Source organism: Bubalus bubalis, chromosome 8, assembly GCF_019923935.1.
Source record: "Bubalus bubalis isolate 160015118507 breed Murrah chromosome 8, NDDB_SH_1, whole genome shotgun sequence".
Classification (NCBI taxonomy): domain Eukaryota; kingdom Metazoa; phylum Chordata; class Mammalia; order Artiodactyla; family Bovidae; genus Bubalus; species Bubalus bubalis.
The window spans coordinates 75,720,499-75,743,427 of record NC_059164.1 but is presented as its reverse complement, the minus strand read 5'-3'; the positions used below and the strand labels follow the sequence as shown (position 1 = coordinate 75,743,427).

General features: G+C 48.4%; 1 protein-coding gene across 2 annotated transcripts in view; it reads left to right on the top strand.

Moving 5' to 3' along the window:
* Positions 1–22,929, top strand: part of ADCY1 (adenylate cyclase 1) — a 105,160-nt gene that overhangs the window by 60,114 nt on the left and 22,117 nt on the right. For both annotated transcript variants that reach the window (XM_006051280.4, XR_006552889.2), the window contains exons 9-14: positions 3,318–3,512; positions 3,669–3,766; positions 4,719–4,803; positions 8,216–8,305; positions 8,790–9,046; positions 9,326–9,452. In XM_006051280.4, coding sequence (XP_006051342.3) covers positions 3,318–3,512; positions 3,669–3,766; positions 4,719–4,803; positions 8,216–8,305; positions 8,790–9,046; positions 9,326–9,452 — 852 coding nt within the window. The remainder of the gene's footprint in view (positions 1–3,317; positions 3,513–3,668; positions 3,767–4,718; positions 4,804–8,215; positions 8,306–8,789; positions 9,047–9,325; positions 9,453–22,929) is intronic.

Sequence of the window (22,929 nt, the reverse complement as noted above, 5' to 3'; positions counted from 1 at the left end):
GCCCAGGCAGCTCCCCTGCTGGGGAGGCAGAGAGACAGCGCAGCCCCCATGGGCAGGTGCCAGGGGCTGGGGGCGCAGCTGGGAGCCCGGACTTCTGCTGCTCTGCTCTGTGCCCTTCATCACTTTTGCCCTGTGATAGTGGAAACAAGTCCAGGATGCGGAGGGTGCAGTGTCGGCACTGTGGGAGGGCGTCAGTGGGCGAAGACAGGGCAGTGACAGGCAGGTGGCCCGGGCTGGGGAGTCCATGGTGGTCTTGAGAGGATGGAGTGGAGAGGCCGTGCATGGGCAGGGCTGGCCACCAGTGGGGATATTTGGGAAGGATGACGTGAGTGACCCGTCCAATGACCTTGAGCAGAGCAGCCCCTTCTCTGGGGCCATTTTCCCCACCAGGTCCGAAGTCCTACATCTGCTTTAGGATGAGGTTGCCTCATCTTTTCTGTTGCTGTCTTCTGTTCACTTTATCTGCACCTCCAGGCCTAACAGCCTGATGGAGGTGTTCTTGCAGATGGAGCTGGGAAGGCTGGCGGGATTAGGACAGTGGGGTCCACCACTCTCTGTGCCTTTGTGCTGAATTTGTGTGAAACTGTGTCCCAAGTTCTGGGGAGCGTGACTCAGGTGTATGTGGTCAGCCTCAGAACACAGCCGGTCTTGGGTTCCCCTGTTCCTGGCCTCTCCTGAATCAGAAGTGTGGGAGCCCAGGGTAGGTCGGCCACTAGGTGGCGATACCATGCAGGTGCCTGCAGTGCGGCCTGAGCTTCCAGGCTTGGTTTTAGAGCTCCTGAACAGCCCAGTTGCACCCCAGTTTCGGACCACGCCCAAGGGGCTGCTCTCCTTAATACACAGAGACAAGCACCTGCAGTAAAACCCGACCCCCATGTGCTTACACTTGTTCTATTTATTCCTTCAGTATTCCCGATTATAAAAGAACTTTATTGTGGAAAATATAGAAAAATACAAAAATTCACAAAGAAGAAAATGAAAACCATTTATCTATAATCTGACCACCCACAGCCAACCTATTATTAATATTTTGGTTCTTCTAGCTTCTTAGATGTGTGTATATTTACACATTTAAAAAAATAAAATTGATGGGATGATATACAGCGTTTGCTGCTTTCTTTCACTTGCCAGTGTATCATAAGCATTTCCTTATATTGTTGACTGTTCCTCAAAAATAGGATTCTTCAGTCATTGAGTAAATCTCCAGCCTAAGGAGAGACCATTTACTTACTCCACTTCTATTGATATTCAGGTCATTTCCGCTCTTTTGGTGTGTTTTCTTTTAATCAAAGTAAGTAATTCACAGCCTTTTTGCTCACGGATGTGCATTTACATCTCTGATCATTTGTAAGATGGATTTCTCTGCCTCAAGTGTCTGTCTGAGACACTGAGAGTGGCTGCATGGCTGACGAGAGGTGGGGCCGGTGTCACCCATGGCAGCAGGTGGGAGACGTGTCTCCCCAGCCCCGGCCAGTGTGGGGAGAGGCTCTCCCTAAAACTGCCAGTAGATTTGTCCCTTCTGGAATGTACACCAGGAGCCTCCCAATTTCCCTCTCCCTTTTTATTTATTTTATTGGAGTGTAGTTGCTACACAGTGTTGTGTTGGTTGCTGCCGCATGACGGGGTGAATCAGATACACGTGTACATACATGCCCTCCCCCTGAACCGCCCTGCCACCTCTCTAGGCCGTCCCAGCGCTGACCTGAGCTTCCCGTGTTTACAGCGGCTTCCTCTAGCTGTCTGCGTCACGCGTGGTCGTGTGTTTATGTCAGTGCTGTTCTTTTTATTTGTCTCACCCTCTCCTTCCCTCCCATGTCTGCGTGTCCATTTCATGTCTGCATCTCTCTTCCTGCCTTGAAAACAGGCTCATCTGTACCATCTTTCTAGATTCCATGTTGCTGCTGCTGCTGCTAAGTCGCTTCAGTCGTGTCCGACTCTGTGCGACCCCATAGATGGCAGCCCACCAGGCTCCCCCATACATATGTGTTAATACATGACATTTGTTTTTCTCTTTCTGACTTACTTCACTCTATGTAACAGGCTCTAGGTTAATCCACCTAGTTGTAGGCATCCTGTAGATGTTCTTCATCAAGTTGGGGAAGTTCCCCACCATTCCTTGATTTGTGATGATTTTTATCATGAGTGGGTATTGAATTTTGTCAAAAGATTTTTTAGTTGATGTGACCGTGGGTTTTTCCATGTGGTGGCTAATATGGTGTTAATATGATAGCTTGTGTGGAGCGTTCAAATATTTAAACCTTATGTATCTAGAAAAGTTCATGCTATAGACTTCTATTTATATATTGCTGAATCCTATTTGTTAATGTTTTGCTAAGGATTTTTGCATCAATATTCATGAGGGACGTGCCCTCAAAAATAGTTTTCTTTAATACTCTCTTAGTCTGGTTTTGGTATCAGGATAATACTTTATAAAGTGAGTTGGGAAGTGTTGACTTTTATTTTCTGAAAGAGACTCTATAAAATTGATGTTAATTCTTATTCAAATATTTGATAGAATTCACGATGAAACCGTCTCAGCCTGAAGATTACTTTTTTATGAATTTTTAAATTATGAATTAAATTTATTTAGCCATTATAGAGCTTTTTTATTATTATCTTTTCTGTTGGGTGAGTTGTGGTAGTTTGTATGTTTCAAGGAGTAGGTGATTGATCTAAGTTGTCAGATTTATTTATAATTAAAAATTATTTTTTTTTCTTAATTTTTTTTTGGCTGTACGTGGCATATTGGGGTTCCCCAACCTGGGGTTGAGCTTGTCCCCCCTGAAGTGGAAGCACAGAGTCTTAAACACTGGACCATCAGAGAAGTCACTGAATTGTCAAATTTATATGTGAACTATTGTTTATATTTCCTTATTATCCTCTTGATGTCTGCAGTGTCTAGTAAATTTGCTTCTCTCCTGAATTTGTTTATATATTTCTCTCTTTTTCTTTGTCATGCTTGCTAGAGATCTGTTGATTTTATTGATATTTTCAAAGAACAAGTTTCATTGCTCTGTGCTCTGTGTCCACTGCACACGTGTGGGGTCCCATAACCCTCCATGTGGTGCCACTACACAACCGCCACGTGGCCCCACTTACAAACACAGAGACCCAACACCAGGATGTGATAACTCACCTGGGATCTCCTCACTAGCAGGTGGAGGAGCCAAGAATGCATCTCAGATCCCCAAACCGGCCCCCGACCCAGACTCTGCCAGATCCTTAGCAAGGACCCAGGAGGATGGGGCGTAAGAGCTCTTTTCTTTGCTCAGTAGAGACTCTGACCATATCCCTGCCTTTCTTTCTGTAATGGTCAGCGGAGGGCACTGAGAACAGCCTCGGAAAAACTCAGAAACCGCTCGTCTTTCTCTACAAACGTTGTCCAAACCACCCCCGGCACACGTGTCAACAGGTACATCGGCCGCCTCCTGGAAGCCCGCCAGATGGAGCTGGAGATGGCAGACCTGAACTTCTTCACCCTGAAGTACAAGCAAGCTGAGCGAGAGCGAAAGGTGGGTGCCGGGGGGCTCAGGGTGGCTGGGAGTCAGAGGCCCCAGGGAGTCCTGGGGATGTGGGTGCAGCTCTTTCTCACTGTGGTGGTCCTAGGCATCCTTGGCACCCTTTCTCCTGGAAGCTGGCGGCTGATGGTCTATTTCTGTGTCTTCTAGTACCACCAGCTTCAGGACGAGTATTTCACCAGCGCCGTGGTTCTGGCTCTCATTCTGGCCGCCTTATTCGGCCTTGTCTACCTTCTAATAATCCCACAGTAAGTGCCATTCTGGGTCCATCAGTCATAGGAGGTTGCCAGGAATCCCTTTCTTTTCAAGTTCAGGTTTGATTCCTGTGGTCACTCTCCCACGGTGCCCTGGCTTTTGGAGACCGCCTGAGCCACATGCCAGTTCTCCATTACCTGGAGGACCTAGCTAAGCATGCCTGATGGCAAATGCATGGGACTGCTCACTCTCAGTTGTTAATTTTAAATGTGCTCAGTCCTCAGACACCACATATTTTCAGTGTACTCTGTCCACAGCACACACACCATTGACTTCATGGCACTGACTGCAGGAGATAACACAGGACCGCCAGTGGGGCACCCTGGCTTCTGGGTGCTTGTCATTTCCAGAAACATTTAAATGAGGACAAGTAGCCTCTGGAAAGGAACAAAAACATAAGATTTTAATAAGATTGAATCGTCCTAAATCACAGTGAGTGACAGTGGTGGTTTCTTGGCAGGAAAGACCCCTCTTTTCTTCTAGATGTACCACTTTCTTCATAAACCTCCCGAGTGGAGCAATTCAACTGTGAGTTTCCAGAAGACACTGGAAGCCAGCCCCACTCCAAGACCCTGTGGACACACAGTGGCCACCTGGATGGCCTACTAGGAGATTCAGCTTTCTTATTAAACTCTTCCCAGATGAAGCCCAGGAAGAGGGCAGTGCTCAGCAGCCAAGTCTGTGCAACCCTAGCCCTTCCTGCATGCGGAGGGCATCTCTCGAGCATTCCTAGGACTAGAGAGACCCTGGAGCGGGGGCACTTAGAAGTTGGAGTGGACACAGGAAGAGCCTGTCTCCTAGAAGAGGACTGGCATGGGCAAGTCCCCAGAGACCACTGTGTCTTCCTGGGGGCTGGGACCTGCTGGGGGAGGGGAGGAAAGATGGCATCTCTCAGGCGCCTGTCGCCTGCGCCGACCTGCAGTGACTGTATGTCTTCTGTTGTAGGAGTGTGGCTGTCCTTCTCCTGCTGGTGTTCTGCATCTGCTTCCTGGTGGCCTGTGTCCTGTACCTACACATCACCCGGGTCCAGGTACATGTGTGTGTGTGCTCTGTACCTGCATGTTATCTGGTCCAGGTACGAGTGTGTGTGTGTCTTGTACCTACGCATCACCTGGACAGGTAAGCGATGGCCTCTGGCTGCCCTCTTGGCAGGACAGGTCGGGGCAGTGGAGGCGGTTTGTCCCCTCGCCTCCCTGGCAGGTTAAGAGTTGTCCGTGTGGCAGGAACGTATTCAGCCTGTCGCGTGCCGGTGCTGTTTGTGGAGTTTCAGCGGTGTGCCCCGTGGACACAAGGGTGGTGGACAGTGATGGAATGAATGAACGCGTGGTGTGACACTGTTCTGTGCGGGTGGAGAGTCCTGCGGCTTGTCGTGTGTTCATGTCCTTGACTGGGGCATCCCTTCTCTCGAGGATGCTTCCTTTACGGATTGAGCTTGTGGTCCTGTGTCATGTGAGGCTGCTGGGAGAGGACTCTGTCTTGTCTCACATGCCTTTCTAACGTCCTGAGCCTTCATTATCAAACATCCCTTGTCCTCACCAGACCCCCACTTGTCACCTCTGCCAGACCCAGGGTTATTTGCCCACAGTTGTTGAAAACAGCTACTTTGGGAGAAGATTGAATCAGTTTTATTTAAATTCTTTATTATTCATAGGTAACTTCTTGAGTTAAGAAAAAAAATTCTACTTACTCAAACCACATTCCCAGATCCTTGATTTCATAGATGGAGTGGCGTCTGGTTCAGTGAACTGAAATTTCCCACTTCAAATAAGATTGCTTTATTCACCTAATTTCAAGTGAAAGCAAGTTCATGTTAATTTCTATGGCCTGTGGCATTCGTCCCCAGTGTTTGGAATCTGTTCCTGGTGGACCAACTGTTCTCCTGGCAGAGGTGGCCCTGACTCCACCAGCCCCTGTCTTTCCATCCACCACTACCACCCGCCTCCACCCTCGCCTGTGGGCCTGAGCAGTTTTTCTAAGTGTGTGATTTTTAACTCAGTGCTGCAGCCCATGGTCCTAACAGCTGGTGGCTGCAGGTCACCAGGCCAGCGAGTGCCACTGATCCCACATCCGCTCTGCAGGCCCTGCGCTGGGCTCTAAGTTCACTGCCAGGCTTGTGCAGAGGCCTCTGGGGCTCTGGGTGACAGGGAGGGGTCAGACCGCAGGCTCTTACTGGTGGGCAGTGGGGGTGGGAACAAGCCTTCTTGTGGAGGCCAGCATGTGTGGAGATGGGGAGACGCAGGTGGGATGGTCCATTGTAGCCAAATATCACCAAAAAAGCCTCGAGTCAACTGTGACATAGAAGTGGCGACAGCCAGGGCTTCTGGCTGATGGCAGCCGGGGCCACCTGGGACCTTCACCCACACAGTTGGCGCCCCCATCACTAGGGACTAACTGTGGATCATGTTCTGGGGGAACTTTTCATTGTTCATGTCAGTTCAGCTACCTTTTTTCTGTATCATGATAGACTATTTTTCATGCTGTTGTTAGGTCTGTGTGTATATATTTATATGTGTATCTATCTATCTATACATATATATATGAATTGTATTGGTTTGTGTGTGTCTATGTATATATATATATATATATTTGCTCATGAAAAAGAACTGATAAGTTGACCAAATTTACTGTGAAAAAGGAGACTATTAGTCTTAAGAACAGACAGCCCTCCTTATTCTGTGTGTACGTGCTCCGACGCCTCTCGTTGCTCCCAGCAAACAAGTCCAAGCTCTACTTGGGTCCCTGTGATTGTCATTACTAGAGAGGTATTTTAACTCTCATGTGTTTAATCAAACACAGTTGTAGGATCAGGCATTTGGGAAGAGTCTCAGTACCCCGAGGCTGGGAGTCACAGCTGTTCACTGTTGTGTGATCCAGGGGCTCAAATGGCCTTCAGTGATAAAAGGAATTTATTGGCCCACATATTCAGGAAAAACCAGAGAGAGGGAGGGAGGGAGGGGAGGAGGGTGGGTCCAAGGCTGGTTTTATCCAGTAACTCAATTCTGCTACTGGAGACCAATGTTCTCTGGGTCTTCTCACTGCCCCAAAGCTTCCCTTTCTTAGGGTGGCCTAGAGGCTTCACTTTCACTCTTCACTTTCATGCATTGGGGAAGGTAATGGCAACCCACTCCAGTGTTCTTGCCTGGAGAATCCCAGGGACGGGGGAGCCTGGTGGGCTGCTGTCTATGGGGTCGCACAGAGTCGGACACGACTGAAGTGACTTAGCAGCAGAGGCCTCAGTAGTCCTGCTGTAGGTCCCCGTCCACCCACAGTGCTCAGAGGGGGAGGGGGACACACCCGGGGCAGGGCTTGCCCAGCCTTGGCCAGTGGTCCTCTTCTCCTCACCTCCCGAGAGACTCTTGTCCTGTTCCCGCCTCTTGCAGCACTGGAGCCAGGCCTCACTCCCGGTGGTGCCCTGGGGGCCTCTGAAGTCCACTGGACCAGAAGGAGCACCTCAGGGTTTGCTGAGTGAAAGTGTGTGCGGCCCATGCTTCACGGGGCTGAGGGCTTGAATCCCCTGCACATCTGTGGTCTTGCCCAGGGCTCTGTGGGAGAGAAGACAGGGAGGGTGTGATTCAGGTCAGTAAACAAGCAGGGCTGGCACCACAGCAGAACAGCTCGTCTTTCTGAGAAACTCAGAGGAGACCCGTGTTTCAAGGAAAATACAACCATGTAGGAGCCTAGAACTGGGACCCAGATGCATACCCACCGCCATGTGAGCTGGAGCACCCACTGTCTGTGCTGGGTTGTAGGATGAGTGAAGTTGGCTGGCGGTGTCTGGGCTGCATTTTTTCCCACCTGTAGGACAGGGATGGTAATGACCCCGACCTCAGAGCAGGGAGTTAGGGGGATAACTCTCTAGATGGCCCCAGGCTCCCTGACTGGTCAGTGTTTTCTGTAAGGTCACTGTGGTCTCTATTTTTGGTTTTATTTCTAATTTCAGAAGTGTGAGTCTAAAAAGAACTTCTGTCCATGAAATCATTTATTGAATATTGCACAATGTTTAAATAGACTTAAAACATACTAACTGGACAATAATTACATAAAGCCTGTGTGAAGAAAATGATAAAGGTTTAAGTCTATAAAGGAAGCCACAAATAGATGGGAAGTCTTTACCATTTCTGAGATAGAGGGATGCAACATTATGAAAATGTCAACTTAATCTCTCCGATGAATTTCAGTGCCAATCAGTGTCATAGAGTGGTGGGTGGTGTGGCCCTTTTAAATTTAAAGATGTCAGTTTTCATTTTTTAGTTTGGGCAGCGTTTTCACCTGGGAGATGAATTATATGAAAACAGCCAAGAAATGTGTGTGGAGGATGAATAGTGGGTGAGAATCTAGCCACATACAGATGGTGCGGACATTGTGTATCATGATTTATTTACTGTGGACATGATTGGCTTTGCGATAAGAAGTGGTTTGTAAAGTAGTATTTTGTTGTTCAGTGTTTTCCAGGGTGCCTGACCATCCAGATCCGCACCGTCTTGTGCATCTTCATCGTGGTCTTAATCTACTCTGTGGCCCAAGGCTGTGTGGTGAGCGTCTCTGCTGGGTGCAGGGATGGGGGCTCCCCTGCAGGGACCACCCTGGAGGTCCTGTGAAACAAGGGGGTTCAGAGATCGGCCTGGGGGTGCCCAAGGAAGCGGGGGAAAGGAAACATCTCCCAGTGGAGGAAATGTGATGTCCTACTGGTAACTGGGAACTCTGCCTTTCATTGTGTGCAGAGGACGAAGCTGAGGCAGAGAAATAGGAGGAGGTGGTATGGGGAGGAACAGAATGGAGTTGAGTGGTTTGGGAGGATGGTAGGGGCCTTGTGTCCCCCTGGCCCAGATCCTGGGGCTCTCCCTCTAGTAGTAAGGAGCCCAGAAGGGCCATGAGCAGGTAGGAGTGTCCGAAACTTGGCTGTTGGCACCAGGGGAGTGGGTTGGAGCCGGAGGCCATAGCGGGCTAGGAGGAGGGTGCACCCTGTGTCCTGAGTGGGGTCCCTCCCATGCTCCTGGTCCCTCCATCCTCCTCCAGGTGGGCTGTCTGCCTTGGTCCTGGAGCTCCAGTCCCAACGGGTCCCTGGTGGTCCTGTCCTCTGGGGGCCGGGACCCAGTGCTGCCTGTCCCGCCCTGCGAGTCTGCGCCCCACGCCCTGCTGTGCGGCCTCGTGGGCACCCTCCCGCTGGCCATATTCCTGCGGGTCTCCTCCTTGCCAAAAATGATCCTGCTCGCCGTGCTCACCACCTCCTACATCCTCGTCCTGGAGCTCAGCGGGTACACGAAGGCCATGGGGTAGGTACGCTGCTCCCGCCAGAGCCACTGGCCAGGCGTTGCCAGTGTCTGCCTGGGGCCCTGTGTTCCAGTCTGCTGACTAGAAACTCGTTGAGCTGGGGTTGCTGCCTGTCTTCACCTGGGCCCATACACTAGTGAGTTCCTGGGTTTCTCTGTGGACGAGGCTCTCAGCCTGGGTCATTCCTGGGCACCTCTGGGGGTGTCACATCTGAGAGCCCCCTGGGGATGGGCCTTGTGTTCTTGGCACTGAGATTGGCTTCCTTCCTTCTCTTCCCCCAGGGCCGGTGCCGTCTCAGGGCGCAGCTTCGAGCCGATCGTGGCCATCCTGCTATTCTCGTGCACGCTGGCCCTGCACGCCCGGCAGGTGGATGTCAAGCTGCGGCTGGACTACCTCTGGGCGGCCCAGGCAAGAGGAGACCCTCTGCTTCCTGTGGGGGGTGGTGATTAGGGGATCCCTTGGGAGGAGTTTCAGGTGGGGGCTCCTGGCTGGATGCCAGTGGCCATGTGGGCATCACTGTTGGGTGGAGGAGGCTGTGGTGGGGCCAAGGAGCAAGATGGCAGGAAGGCAGGAGGGGGACAGTCTAATGAACCCTGACTGATGGTGAGAGGTTGGCTGCTTTGCTGGCCATGAGCTTCCTGTCCCCACAGGCGTTGTGGCAGAGGGACTCAGCCTCAGTAGGCTAGACATGACCACGGGTCTCATCAGGGTCCTGGGAAACCCCTGAGTTTGTCACATCTCACATGGCCTATTCCAGATTGAGTAGGTCTGCTCTTGGGGCCAGGAACCCATATTTTTACAGTGCACACGGGGGAATTCTGATACTAGAGGCCTCGGGGAGATGGAGTGGCAGTCCTGGGGGCTGTCCTAGGCCCTGAGGCCGGTGACAGGTGGTGACCCCCAGAGTTCACCCTGCTCACCTGCCCGGAGCCAGCACATAAGGGCACAGCTCAGCCCAGGTCACGTGTGGTATGGTGTGTCTCTGCGTCCCCATTCTTGCCCACTCTGTGTCCCTGTCACCCTCTCCATGTGTCCTTGTCACCTGCTCCTCTACACCCACTCCTTGTCACCTGCTCTGCGTCCCTGGCCCTGGGAACCGAGGCCTTCTTTCTGGTCCAGAGTTCAGACTCCACTGCTGCAACTTGCTCACTTCTTGGCTCTGAACAGATTGCCTCCCCTTGTTTCCTCGACTGAAAGTGGGGAGGCAGGTGTGCAGTAGAACAGAGGCTTCATTTTGACACATGAAGAAGCAGCCCTTGTCTGTCTGAGGGAATTCGCTCTGTTCAATCCCCATGGCAGCCCTGCCTGGGAGGATGGGATCATAGATGGGGATCACATATGGATTAACATGCCCAGGGCCAGAACTGGAATGTCCAGGGGTCCAAGCAGGTCTGAGGTGGGTGGGAGCGTCTGCATACCAGGAACCAGAGTGTAGCCAGGGGTTCAGCCCAGAGCTGCAGCACAGGGGCATCCATCACTGGACCCCAAATGGGTGCGGCCCAGAGGGCCACAGAGAGAAGGCGGTGGCTGTGGGTGCACAGGTGGCTGGGTGCACCCTGCTGTCGCCCCATGATCTGTGCAGAGGGACAGGCTCAGACATGCCTACTGGGGGCCCAGGCTCCTCCTGTGCTGCCTGCCCACATCCTTTCTTCAGGAAGATGTATGACTCCTTTCCACATCCTGTGGTAGAATAGGCAGGAGGTGGGTTGTCAGTGACTGAGGCCCTGGTCAGCTGTATCGGGTGGGCCTGGAGTTAGGTGGTCTTCATCCCAACCCCCACAACTCCCCCTGGGGTCTTTGTGACTCTCTTCCCTGGTCCTCAGTCCAGTGGGGTGATGATTCAAATCCTATGTGGAAGTGTGTTGGTTGGGTTCTACAGAGAGGAGGTTTATTCCAGGGACTGGCCTGCGAGTTACGGAGGCTGAGAAGTCCTAGACACCAAGTGCCACTTCAGTTCAGTTCAGTTCAGTCGCTCAGTCGTGTCCGACTCTTTGCGACCCCATGAACCACAGCACGCCAGGCCTCCCTGTCCATCAACACTTGCTGTGAGAGAATAGGAGCGCTGGTGTTTGAGGGTAGTGAAGACAGACGCCCAGCTCAGGCCAAGAGTGGAGTTGCCCCTTCTCTGCCTTTTCCTTCTATTCAGAAGGATTGGATGATGCCCGCCCCCTTGGCTGGAGTAGAGGGCATCTTCCCATGGTCCAGCCTCTCAGAGCTAATCTCTCTTATGTGTCCTTACACAGACACACCAGAAATGATGCTCACCAGCCATCTGGGCGCTCTGTGGCCCATCAAGTTGACACATACAATTAGCCATTGCACTGAGGGATAATTACAGTTTCCTTCCCAATGGGCTTGGCTGAGGCCCTGGCACATAGTAGGTGCAGACACCCTGCTCCCGGCATCTGACAGGCCGTAAGTTTCCGTGGACTCCCTCAGGACAGCCGCTGCTGAGTGTTCTCACTATGGGAAGGAGGGGTGGCGGATGGAGGGGTAGGCTGCCTGTGATGGGGGCAGAAGGTAGCGACCACGCTGATGAAAACTATTGTCTACCCTTTAGTTAACCTGGAAAAGATAAGATGCTAGTTAAGCAGCTTTCTGTCTGCACATCAGGCCAGGTTATATCTTCAAGATCATGAGGAATTACTCCATTGCTTGGGGCAAACAAAAGAAAGAAAATGTGTGTGTGTGCACATGTATTCTGTATGTATGTATATCTGTGCACACATAGATACACTAGGTGAAAAACTTGGCTTATTTATTCCTTTTTATGTAGCAGCTTTACTGAGTTGTAATTCACTTCCCACAAGATTCACTCACTACACAAAGTGTACAGTTCAGTAGTTTTCAATATATTCACACAATTGTGTAGCCGTCACCCCAGTCAATTTTAGTACAGTTTTGTGCCCCCCAAGGGACCCCTGTAACCATCAGCAGTCACTCCCCATTTCTAACCACCCCCAGCCCTGAGCCACCGTCTGCTCTCAGTCTCTGTGGATTAGTCTGCTTCTTCCACTCTTCAGCCTGTGTGTACTTTTAAGTCAGTGCCTGTTCTGGACAGACTAACTCCCTGTGTGCAGCCAGTGGGAGCCTTGAACCAGGCCTTGGAGGGAGAGACCCCCTAATTCTCTGATTCTAAGGGGCTGTGGCCCAGCCCTGTCTTCACTCCATACCTGGCTTCTGGATTCCAGGTGGGCAGGGAGCTGCTGAGATTTGAACCCCGCATTCCCTCTCCACGGGCAGAAATTCCCAGGTGGGCTGTCTATACAGAATTGGCCCCAGTTCTTAGGCAGCATGGCAGGGGTGGTGGTGGTGAGGGCATGCAAGTGGTGCACCCGATTCTGGCTTGCACTCCTCCTCGAGGGGCTCCGGCTACTGCCTTCATGAGTGCCAAAGCCAGGCCACCACTCCCAGGCATGTCCATGTGATACCCAGCCAGGCTTCCGGAAGTGCCTGGGCTTCTCTGGGCCTCTTGGATGCTTGAGAGTTGGTCATGGGAGGGTGGGAGAGGCTGGTATTGAGGAAAGGAGACAAGGCGTGTGACAGGAGGGGGACCTTCACAGAGACCTCATGGGGGCGGGGTGGTGGGGAGGCCATCCAGAACTCCGCCTTCTCTGTGGGCAGCCAGGGTGGCAGGGTCCCATCCCTGACTCTGGAAGGTGGCCTGGTGGTGGAGTGCGATGGAGCAGGGGGCCTGGGGAGGCACCCTGGGGGAGACACCACCATCACAGGGGCCACCAGAAGGGCACTTTTGAAGTGGTTGGGTGGAGCCTGGGCAGGGTTGGCCATTGGAAAAGGGGCTAAGATGGAGGTGGGCGTGGTCTCAGGCACATACCACTCAGTCTGGGCAGAGGGCAGAGGGCACATTTCTGATTGACAACGTCAAGAGAGCTGATGGCACTGGACCATCTGAAAGGTGGGTCAGGGTAAGGCAAACCTAGACTGGTGCAGTGGCCAGGGCCACTTCCCAGACCTTGGGGGCGAAGGAGTGGTCCCCAGAGCCAGGACAAGGTGGGCCACCAGACAGGACTCACCACCTTCGTCCAAGGGACATGGCCAGCCTGCAGTGACCATGCTGGGAGGGACCTTGTCACAGTCTGCTCCCTCCCTCCCAGCTCCTGCCTGGTGCTTCCAGAGGCAGAGTCCAACCAGAAACTGTGAGGGGGCTGGTAGGTAGAGTCCTCTGGGCTGGCCCTGGGTCAGCGCAGATGTCAGGGGAAGAGAGCAGTGCACACCATTCCTGGAAAGGCCATCAGGCCACTGCAGTTTGCCCAAACCTTGCCAGGTAATGGAGGACAGCCTCTCTGTGGTAGACTGCACTGCTGAACTTGGTCTTGTCCGGCTCTGGCTGGCTCTCCAGGCTGACCAGACTGGCTGGTCTCTGAGATGTGTCTACCCTGCCATCAGCTGGCCCCTCTGGTTTAAGGTCTTTCAGTTAGGAATAGATACTTGAAGCTAGAGAAAAACGGACTTGGGATGAGCCAGGAAGCACTGGATTGGCCTGGGGGTGTGTGAGATGGTTCCCACTTGTTGACTAGATGCTTGCTCTGGATCTCACTCTCAGTGGGATTGAGGCCCTTGCTGTTGGCTCTCCCAACTGGGGACTCCCTCCCCCAGGGCAAGCAGTTTCTCTCAAATGGGTTGGCAAGGGCCATTCTAGGCATTGGTGTCCCTTTTAGATTTTTTTTTTTTGATGTGGACCATTTTTAAAGTCTTTACTGAATTTGTTACAGTATTGTTTCTGTTTTATGTTTTAGTATTTTGACTGCATAGCATGTGGGATCTTAGTCCCTGGACCAGGGACTGAATGTGTACCCCCAGTGTTAGAAGGGGAGGTCTACCACTGAACCTCCAAGGAAATCTCTGGTATCCCTTTAAATGTTATTTAGTCCAGTGGTTGACCCTGTCCTGAGATTCTCCTTCAGCAATACCCCTTGTACACCCAGCCCCACCGTGAGATGAACTTTCCAGGCAGTTTGGTGCAAGAGACAACCTCTGTGCCATGGAGGGAAGGCTTGCCTGTACGGAACACACTGACGTATTTTTCTAAGGACGTGTAACATGAAACGCCTCACTTTCCTGTAGACACAACAAAACAAAACCATTTCTAGACTTTGCCCGTTTGCCCTGTGGATACTTAAGTCTGTCATGCACGTATCAGAGTGCCTCAAACTATTGCAAAACTGCCAGACCAAAGACTCATTGGTTAATTATTTACTGAGACCCAATTGGTTCTATAAACCTAAACAAACAGATGGGCTTTTCCTTCCTGATGACTTCTCAACCTCTTAATCTGTAACTGTCAGAATGCTTTTGCTCCAGTGATTTTTTTTTTCTTTGAACTCAGTGATAATCATGATGACAATTATAATAAAACAATTTCTCTGCAATGAATACCTATTCTGAGGGTAGTTTCCATTTGTGCAGCTGCTGTTCTCAGCACTCAGAGCAGGGGCTGGTTCAGATATGGAGCTTTTGGTCGTTGGGCCAAGCTGAGGCCAGCTGCACCTCCTCCTTCAGTCACTTCCCTTCCCAGGCCTCCTTTCTCCACATGTGGGACAGTAACCTGGTCCTTGGGATTATAGGAAGTTCATGCTACCCGGTTCATGACCCTTATTTCACATCTGAAATGCCATGCGTGTTGTTCATCCTGTTCTCTGTTCTTGGCCCCTGGTGTCACCACTGGGACTTGGGTTGAGAACATCCCTCACTGAGGACAGTGCTTCTGGGTGTATCATGGCTGTGTTCTGAAACACAGTGCCAAGGAAATGCCCGCAGATCAAACACTGGTGCTGAACCCTGGGCTCTGAGTCCAGGAATGTCCCCCACTCAAGGGAAATCAGACCTGTCACCATGTTGGGAAGTGCACAGACAGCCTGGGGTGGCCCTCTCTCTGCGCGTGGTATCCTGCCTGGCTCCATCCAGTAGCTGCTTATTGAGCGCCTGGTCTCCACCAGGCCTCCTTGTAGGGGGACACTACATGAGTGTGAGCATTCATAACCCTGCCCTGAATGCCCAGAGGCTGATAAAGGAATCGATGTGTCAGTCATAGATGATTCCAGAACAGTGAGAGAAGTGCCATTGTATTGATAAAACAGCCCATAGCCTGACCCAGCCCTCAAGTCAGTGACATCAGCCTCTAGAGAGAATACCTGGAGATTTTGGAGGAATTAGCCAGGGAGAGGTTCTATGGCTGTTGGATGGTGTTTTATAAATGTCAGTTACATCAGGTTGCTGACAGCGTCCTTTGGTCTTCTATACCCTTACTGATTTTCTCTCTCGCCATTCTGTCAAGTTTAGAGACAATGGTGTTGGAAATATCCAGCTATACCTATAGATAGAGATTCCAACACCATTCTCTCTAATTTCTTAAAGTTCTATCAGGTTTTGTTTTATGTAGTTTGATGATCTGTTATTACATCAATAGATGTTTAGGATTATGTCCTCTTGATAAATTGAAACCTTTGTTCCTCTTATCAAAAAAGAGGAATATATATTTCATATATATTCATATATCTTTCATATATCTTCAGTTCAGTTCAGTCGCTCAGTCACGTCCGACTCTTTGTGACCTCGTGGACTGCAGCACACCAGTCTTCCCTGTCCATCACCGGCTCCTGGAGCTTGCTCAAATTCATGTCCATTGAGTTGGTGATGCCATCCAACCATCTCATCCTCTGTTGTCCCCTTCTCCTGCCTTCAATCTTTCCCAGCTTCAGGGTCTTTTCATTATAAAGAGTCAGTTCTTTGCATCAGGTGGCCAAAGTATTGGTGCTTCAGCTTCAGCATCAGTCCTTCCAATGAATATTCAGGTCTGATTTCCTTTAGGATTGACTGGTTTGATCTCCTTGCAGTCCAAGGGACTCTCAGGAGTCTTCTCCAACACTACAGTTCAAAATATTTTCAGGCTAAAACAAAAACTCTAAATAAATATTGAACCTTAAAAAAAAGAGACCTTTTCCTAAGTAATGCACTTCACTCAGCAGTCTGTTTTGTCTGATATTAATATAGGTAATCCAGCTCTCTTGTTAAGTCTTTCTCCTCATTTTACTTGTAACCTTATTGTATTTTTTTTTTGGTATAGCAGAGTTTTATTAAAGTATAAAAAGGGACAGAGAAAGCTTCTGACATAGACATCAGAAGGGGATCAGAGAGTACCCTCTTGCTAGTCTTTAGCTGGGTGTTTTATGTCTATTAGAAAGCTATTAATCAGATAAGAGAGATACCTCAAGGCTGACGGAGTTTCACCAGTCCCCTCTCCCACAATATGCATTTTTGAGATAGAATGGCATGAGGTGTATCATCCCCCAGCCATAAAACAATTGATATGAATACTTGTTTGTTGAGCCAAAAGTTAGTCTTAGGTGGAACCATTTTGAAGAAAGGCAAATTCCAAAGCAAATACATAGATTTTGCAAATACAAAGCAAATACACAAATCTATTAATGTAGATTAAGAAAAACATTTCCATAAGAAAAATGCATTGATTAGCTCCAGGTTCAAGAAAAGTTAAGTTCAGGTGGAACCAGGTGTCATCATGGCAACACAGAATTTTAAGAGAAAAAAGTCTGACACTTGAAGTTTGTTTCCTCCTGCTGCTTAAGGGAGAGATAAAAAATGTCTAACACTTGCAGCCTATTTCCTCCGTTTGGAGACCCCTGGCTTTCCTGCCTGTTACCCTCTCATTCCCTCCTTTTCTTTTAGGAGAATTATGTTGCCTAGGGAAAGGGGCATCGTGTTCATTTCATAAGTACTTCCTGCTGTTGAGGGGCATGGTCCCTAAATTGTTGAGGCAACATATTCTCCTAACCGTCATATGTAGTCTCTCATCCAGGGGCCCCAAGTAATAGACGGAGGAGGCTGTGGCACCCATAGGATCCTGGACAGCCTATTATAACTTAAAACCTTTTAGACGGTTAGAAATAAACCCCATTGTACAGTTACAGATGTAAGGCAAAATAGTCATTAAACCCAGTTAAAACCGAATCAAAATGAAAAGTCACATTGTTTTTATAGTTAAGGTACAATATGTTATACCAGTCCATCTTAGGATTGTTAGATGTCATCGGATCAAGAAGAGGCATCACATACGGTTGTTGTTGGTGAAGGTATTTGCAGACTTGAAGAGAGTCCTTTCTTTGAAGTGGAGTAACCCACCATGGGAAGCCTTCAATTGATGATGAGGTTGAAAAGCTAAAAGCTGAGTCAAATAGCTCTAAGGCTTTAGGATCTATGACAATATCTGTGTGCAAAAACAGTCTGTCATCGAGACAGTCCCTTCTTAGGGGCAGTTTGAGCCCTCATTAAAGCTACAGGTAGGACTTTAAACCAACTGTCTTGTGTTTCTTGAGTTAGCTTACATGGGTGTCTTTTAATAATGTCATTAGCCTTTTCAACTTTTTCTGAAGATTGGGGTCTCCAGAAACAGTGTAAGTGATATTCTATTCCCAGAACTCTTGACACCGCTTGAGTTACAGCAGCTGTAAAGACAGAGCCATTGTCACTCTGAACTTTAGAGCTTAAGATCCCACTTACATCATGAGAAGTCAGTACAGTAAGATTTTGCCCATTCATTAACCTTGGGCTTTAGTGAATACTGCTTTTGATGTGAAAATAGGTGAGGGTCATTGAGCTTGACAGTGATAGGAACAGCATTTTGTGCTCAACCCATAGTTTTTCCATCAGCCCACACTCTAGGATTTGCATTTTGTTCAATTAATGGGAGAGAAAGAGCAGGCTCCATGTTTATGAAAACAGAGGCTTGGACCGTGTTCAATATATCCCTCCCCAGAAGGAGTGAGGGAGATTCTGGCACGATCAGAAACTGGAGAAAATAGTACAGAGTCCAAGCTGCAGCTTAAAGGATGACTGAAATAATAACATTTGACTCGTCCAGACAGTCCCATTATGGTAGTGGATCAGGAGGAAAGTGGGCCAGGGGCTTCAGTGAGCACAAAGAAAGTTGCCCCAGTGTCCAAAAGAAAATTGACTGATTGACCCTCCACAAGTGTTAAAACCTGGGGTTCCTCAGGTATCATTAGGATGGGAGCTTGTGTGGGGACCCCTGGGCACCTTTGGTCCTGATTGTCCTGAGAGCCTAACCTCTGGGGCCTACATCTTGGAGGGCAGTCTCTTCTCCAGTATGGTCCTTTGCAGACAGGACATGGAGCTGGGGGTGGCTTAGATGCCTAATGGCAATCCCACTTGAGATACCCCTCCCTTTTCACCTGGGTCCCTCTGGGAATTTTTCCTCAGGCTGTTTCAGAGCAGGTCTAACTGCCACTGTTGGGGCTTCAGTCTATTGCCTGGTTCCTTTTTGCCTGCTATTTTCCTCCTCATATTCTCTACCATAATATACTGCCTGAGCCAGCTACAACAGTTTTTCTTTTTTTTAAATTTTATTTTATTTTTAAACTTTACAATATTGTATTAGTTTTGCCAAATATCGAAATGAATCCGCCACAGGTATACATGTATTCCCCATCCTGAACCCTCCTCCCTCCTCCCTCCCCATACCATCCCTCTGGGTTGTCCCAGTGCACCAGCCCCAAGCATCCAGTATTGTGCATTGAACCTGGACTGGCGACTCGTTTCATACATGATATTATACATGTTTCAATGCCATTCTCCCAAATCTTCCCACCCTCTCCCTCTCCCACAGAGTCCATAAGACTGTTCTATACATCAGTGTCTCTTTTGCTGTCTCGTACACAGGGTTATTGTTACCATCTTTCTAAATTCCATATATATGCGTTAGTATACTGTATTGGTGTTTTTCTTTCTGGCTTACTTCACTCTGTATAATAGGCTCCAGTTTCATCCACCTCATTAGAACGGATTCAAATGTATTCTTTTTAATGGCTGAGTAATACTCCATTGTGTATATGTACCACAGCTTTCTTATCCATTCACCTGCTGATGGACATCTAGGTTGCTTCCATGTCCTGGCTATTATAAACAGTGCTGCGATGAACATTGGGGTACACGTGTCTCTTTCCCTTCTGGTTTCCTCAGTGTGTATGCCCAGCAGTGCAATTGCTGGATCATAAGGCAGTTCTGTTTCCAGATTCTTAAGGCATCTCCACACTGTTCTCCATAGTGGCTGTACTAGTTTGCATTCCCACCAACAGTGTAAGAGGGTTCCCTTTTCTCCACACCCTCTCCAGCATTTATTGCTTGTAGACTTTTGGATTGCAGCCATTCTGACTGGTGTGAAATGGTACCTCATAGTGGTTTTGATTTGCATTTCTCTGATAATGAGTGATGTTGAGCATCTTTTCATGTGTTTGTTAGCCATCTGTATGTCTTCTTTGGAGAAATGTCTATTTAGTTCTTTGGCCCATTTTTTGATTGGGTCATTTATTTTTCTGGAGTTGAGCTGTAGGAGTTGCTTGTATATTTTTGAGATTAGTTGTTTGTCAGTTGCTTCATTTGCTATTATTTTCTCCCATTCTGAAGGCTGCCTTTTCACCTTGCTAATAGTTTCCTTTGTTGTGCAGAAGCTTTTAAGGTTAATTAGGTCCCATTTGTTTATTTTTGCTTTTATTTCCAATATTCTGGGAGGTGGGTCATAGAGGATCCTGCTGTGATGTATGTCGGAGAGTGTTTTGCCTATGTTCTCCTCTAGGAGTTTTATAGTTTCTGGTCTTACGTTGAGATCTTTAATCCATTTTGAGTTTATTTTTGTGTATGGTGTTAGAAAGTGTTCTAGTTTCATTCTTTTACAAGTGGTTGACCAGTTTTCCCAAACCCAAAACAATAAAGTAAATGGCAACGGGATCATACTTATAAGTAATTACCTTAAACGTAAATGGGTTGAATGCCCCAACCAAAAGACAAAGGCTGGCTGAATGGATACAAAAACAAGACCCCTACATATGTTGTCTACAAGAGACCCACCTCAAAACAGGGGACACATACAGACTGAAAGTGAAGGGCTGGAAAAAGATTTTCCATGCAAATAGGGACCAACAGAAAGCAGGAGTAGCAATACTCATATCAGATAAAATAGACTTTAAAACAAAGGCTGTGAAAAGAGACAAAGATAGTCACTACATAATGATCAAAGGATCAATCCAAGAAGAAGATATAACAATTATAAATATAAATGACGTTTAGGATCAACGTCAGTAAACTTGCGGAGAGCCTCCCGTAGTCTGTCTAGGAATTTAATAGGAGTTTATCAGGAGTTTCCTTCTCTCCCTGTTCTGTGTCAGTCAGCACCCAACATGGGAGCACCGCAATATGTAAGACAAATGCTAACAAGTATGAAAGGAGAAATTAACAATAACACAATAATAGTGGGAGACTTTAATACCCCACTCACACCTATGGATAGATCAACTAAACAGAAAATTAACAAGGAAACACAAACTTTAAACGATACAATAGACCAGTTAGACCTAATTGATATCTATAGGACATTTCATCCCAAAACAATGAATTTCACCTTTTTCTCAAGCGCACATAGAACCTTCTCCAGGATAGATCACATCCTGGGCCATAAATCTAGCCTTGGTAAATTCAAAAAAATAGAAATCATTCCAAGCATCTTTTCTGATCACAATGCAGTAAGATTAGATCTCAATTACAGGAGAAAAACTATTAAAAATTACAACAGTTTTTCTAAAGACTGATTTGGTTCGAATGCCTGTTTTTGTAACTTATAGCAGATGTCTGGAGCTTAGTGAGAGAGAAATTTATCTTCTAAGACCATTTCTCCCTCTGTGCTTTTAGGATCAACGTCAGTAAACTTGCGGAGAGCCTCCTGTAGTCTGTCTAGGAATTTAATAGGAGTTTATCAGGAGTTTCCTTCTTTCCCTGTTCTGTGTCAGTCAGCATAATCTAAAGTCTTAGCTTGTGCTCGCTTAAGTCCTTCAAGAATACATCTGGCAAAGCAGCTCTGTTATGGGAACTGCTTGGCTCCCAGTAGGAAGGAGGGCTATTTCATGATCCTTATTTTCCCTTGTCTTACGTTCAAGCCATTCATCTCCAAAAGTAGCAGCTTCCCCCAAAACTCGAGTTCTCGAGTCAGGAGTTAGCCTGTCTGTCCCAAGACATACATTACATCTCTCCAAGTAAGGTCACAAAGTTAGCCCTATAAAGGCTTCTGTGAACTTTTCTGGATCCTCTAGAAAGTCTGGACCATAATTGGTATGGTTTGAATTTCTACTGAGACTGAGGAAACCCCTCCTGAAGGGGAGCCTTTGATGCTCAGCCTATTCAGTTGGGAGCCCCAGATACAGGGGTAAAGTAAGAGAACAGGAGGGAGCTGAAGGTTTCACATGCAAATCTGCACCCTTAGGACATAGGTCTGGCATGTCTTGCAGAGAGATAAAGAGCAACACTATGGCACTTCTACCCATTTCTCTTGTTTTCTACGGAACCGGTCTAGTTGTAAAATAGTATCATAATTAAGAGACCTCGTTCCATGGAACAGGCCCACGTTCCATGTCTTCTAAAGGATACTGTGGCCATTCAATATCACAGAAGAAGATCAGGCATGTCTTTTTAAACTCTGGAGATCAAACTTGTCCCAGCTTTTTAAAAATACATTTTAAAGGAGTGGTTCTGGAACTGCTTGCTCCCATCTGTAAGAGAGAAAAAAGCGGCATCCACAGCTGTGGCTTTTTTGAACTGGAAGTGTCCTTCCCTTCTCTAGATGGGGGTGTAGACAGACTCTCCACCAAAGCTTTTCTTCCCTGGTCGGACTTAGTCTGTCCCTTACCAACACAGGCGTTTTACTCATTCCTCCTGGTTCTACCACCGAGGCCGGGTGGAGATGCACCAGGGGTGCATTCCAGATAGCATCCCAAGCTGATTTAGTTTCATACCACCAAGACCTTTGTTTGATTTGCCCTTTTCTCTGATGCCACGTGAGGTGGAGCAGAGTAGTTTTCCCAGAATGTTTCCCAAGCTAGGACTCCTAGGGGAAGGATGTGCCTGTGCACATTCCTGAATACAGTCCTGACCGCAGTAGAAGCGGTGAGTCATAAAGGGATGAACAACCACCACGATGTCCTTTCTGAGTGTGATACCAAAAGAGGTGGTGGAGGATTGGCTAGCAAGGAAAAAGTGATTTTTGTTCCTGAGCTATTAGGGCCAATCCTTCCAGTTCATTTCCACAGATTCCACAAAAGGAATATCTAAGGAGTTGAGACAAAAGCCACCAGGAAGCCTCCTCTGGTCCACTACGAGCTAGTGCTACCAAAGGAAGAAGCCCGTTGCACTTCCAATTTGGCCAGATCCTGCAGCTCCCGATCTGTGTCCTCAAAAACCTCGTGGCCACCAGCAGTGCTTCTGTCCACGTAGACAGGAGACACAGCCATGACAAAGACTCTTTGTCAGATCGCTTGCCCCTGAGGCAGGCAGCGAAGCGAGTGACCTCTAGCCTGAGAGACATTGCTGGAGCTAGAGCTCCGCTTCGCTCCCAAACATGCTCTTGTAACTTTTGGCTCCTAGCAAGGCTAGGCGCTTCCGTGACTACCAAGTTTGGGGTCTGAGTAAAAGTACATAGTAACGGCATGAATCACAAGTCCACATAATCTATGACCCAACAGATTATGTTAATAGTTCTGATTCCCCACGAAATTATGAAATGGTCAAAGAGACGAAGAAAAGGTGACTGAGAAAGGAAAGTTCGGTCCACGTGCTTTGCTCATCTCTGGCTGCTCCCCTAGCAGGGACCTTGGGTGACTCTTGGCATTGGCAGGTTGGTATAAATTCTGGACAAGGCTCCCCTTTTTGGGGCTGCCTTTAGTCATTATGAGGCACCGGGAAACTGCAGAGGAGGGCTCATGACTTGCTTCGTGCAGGGCGTGTCATTCATTCACACAAACACACCATAGATTTAGTAAAGTAAAGCAGAAAACGTGCATACTGAGAA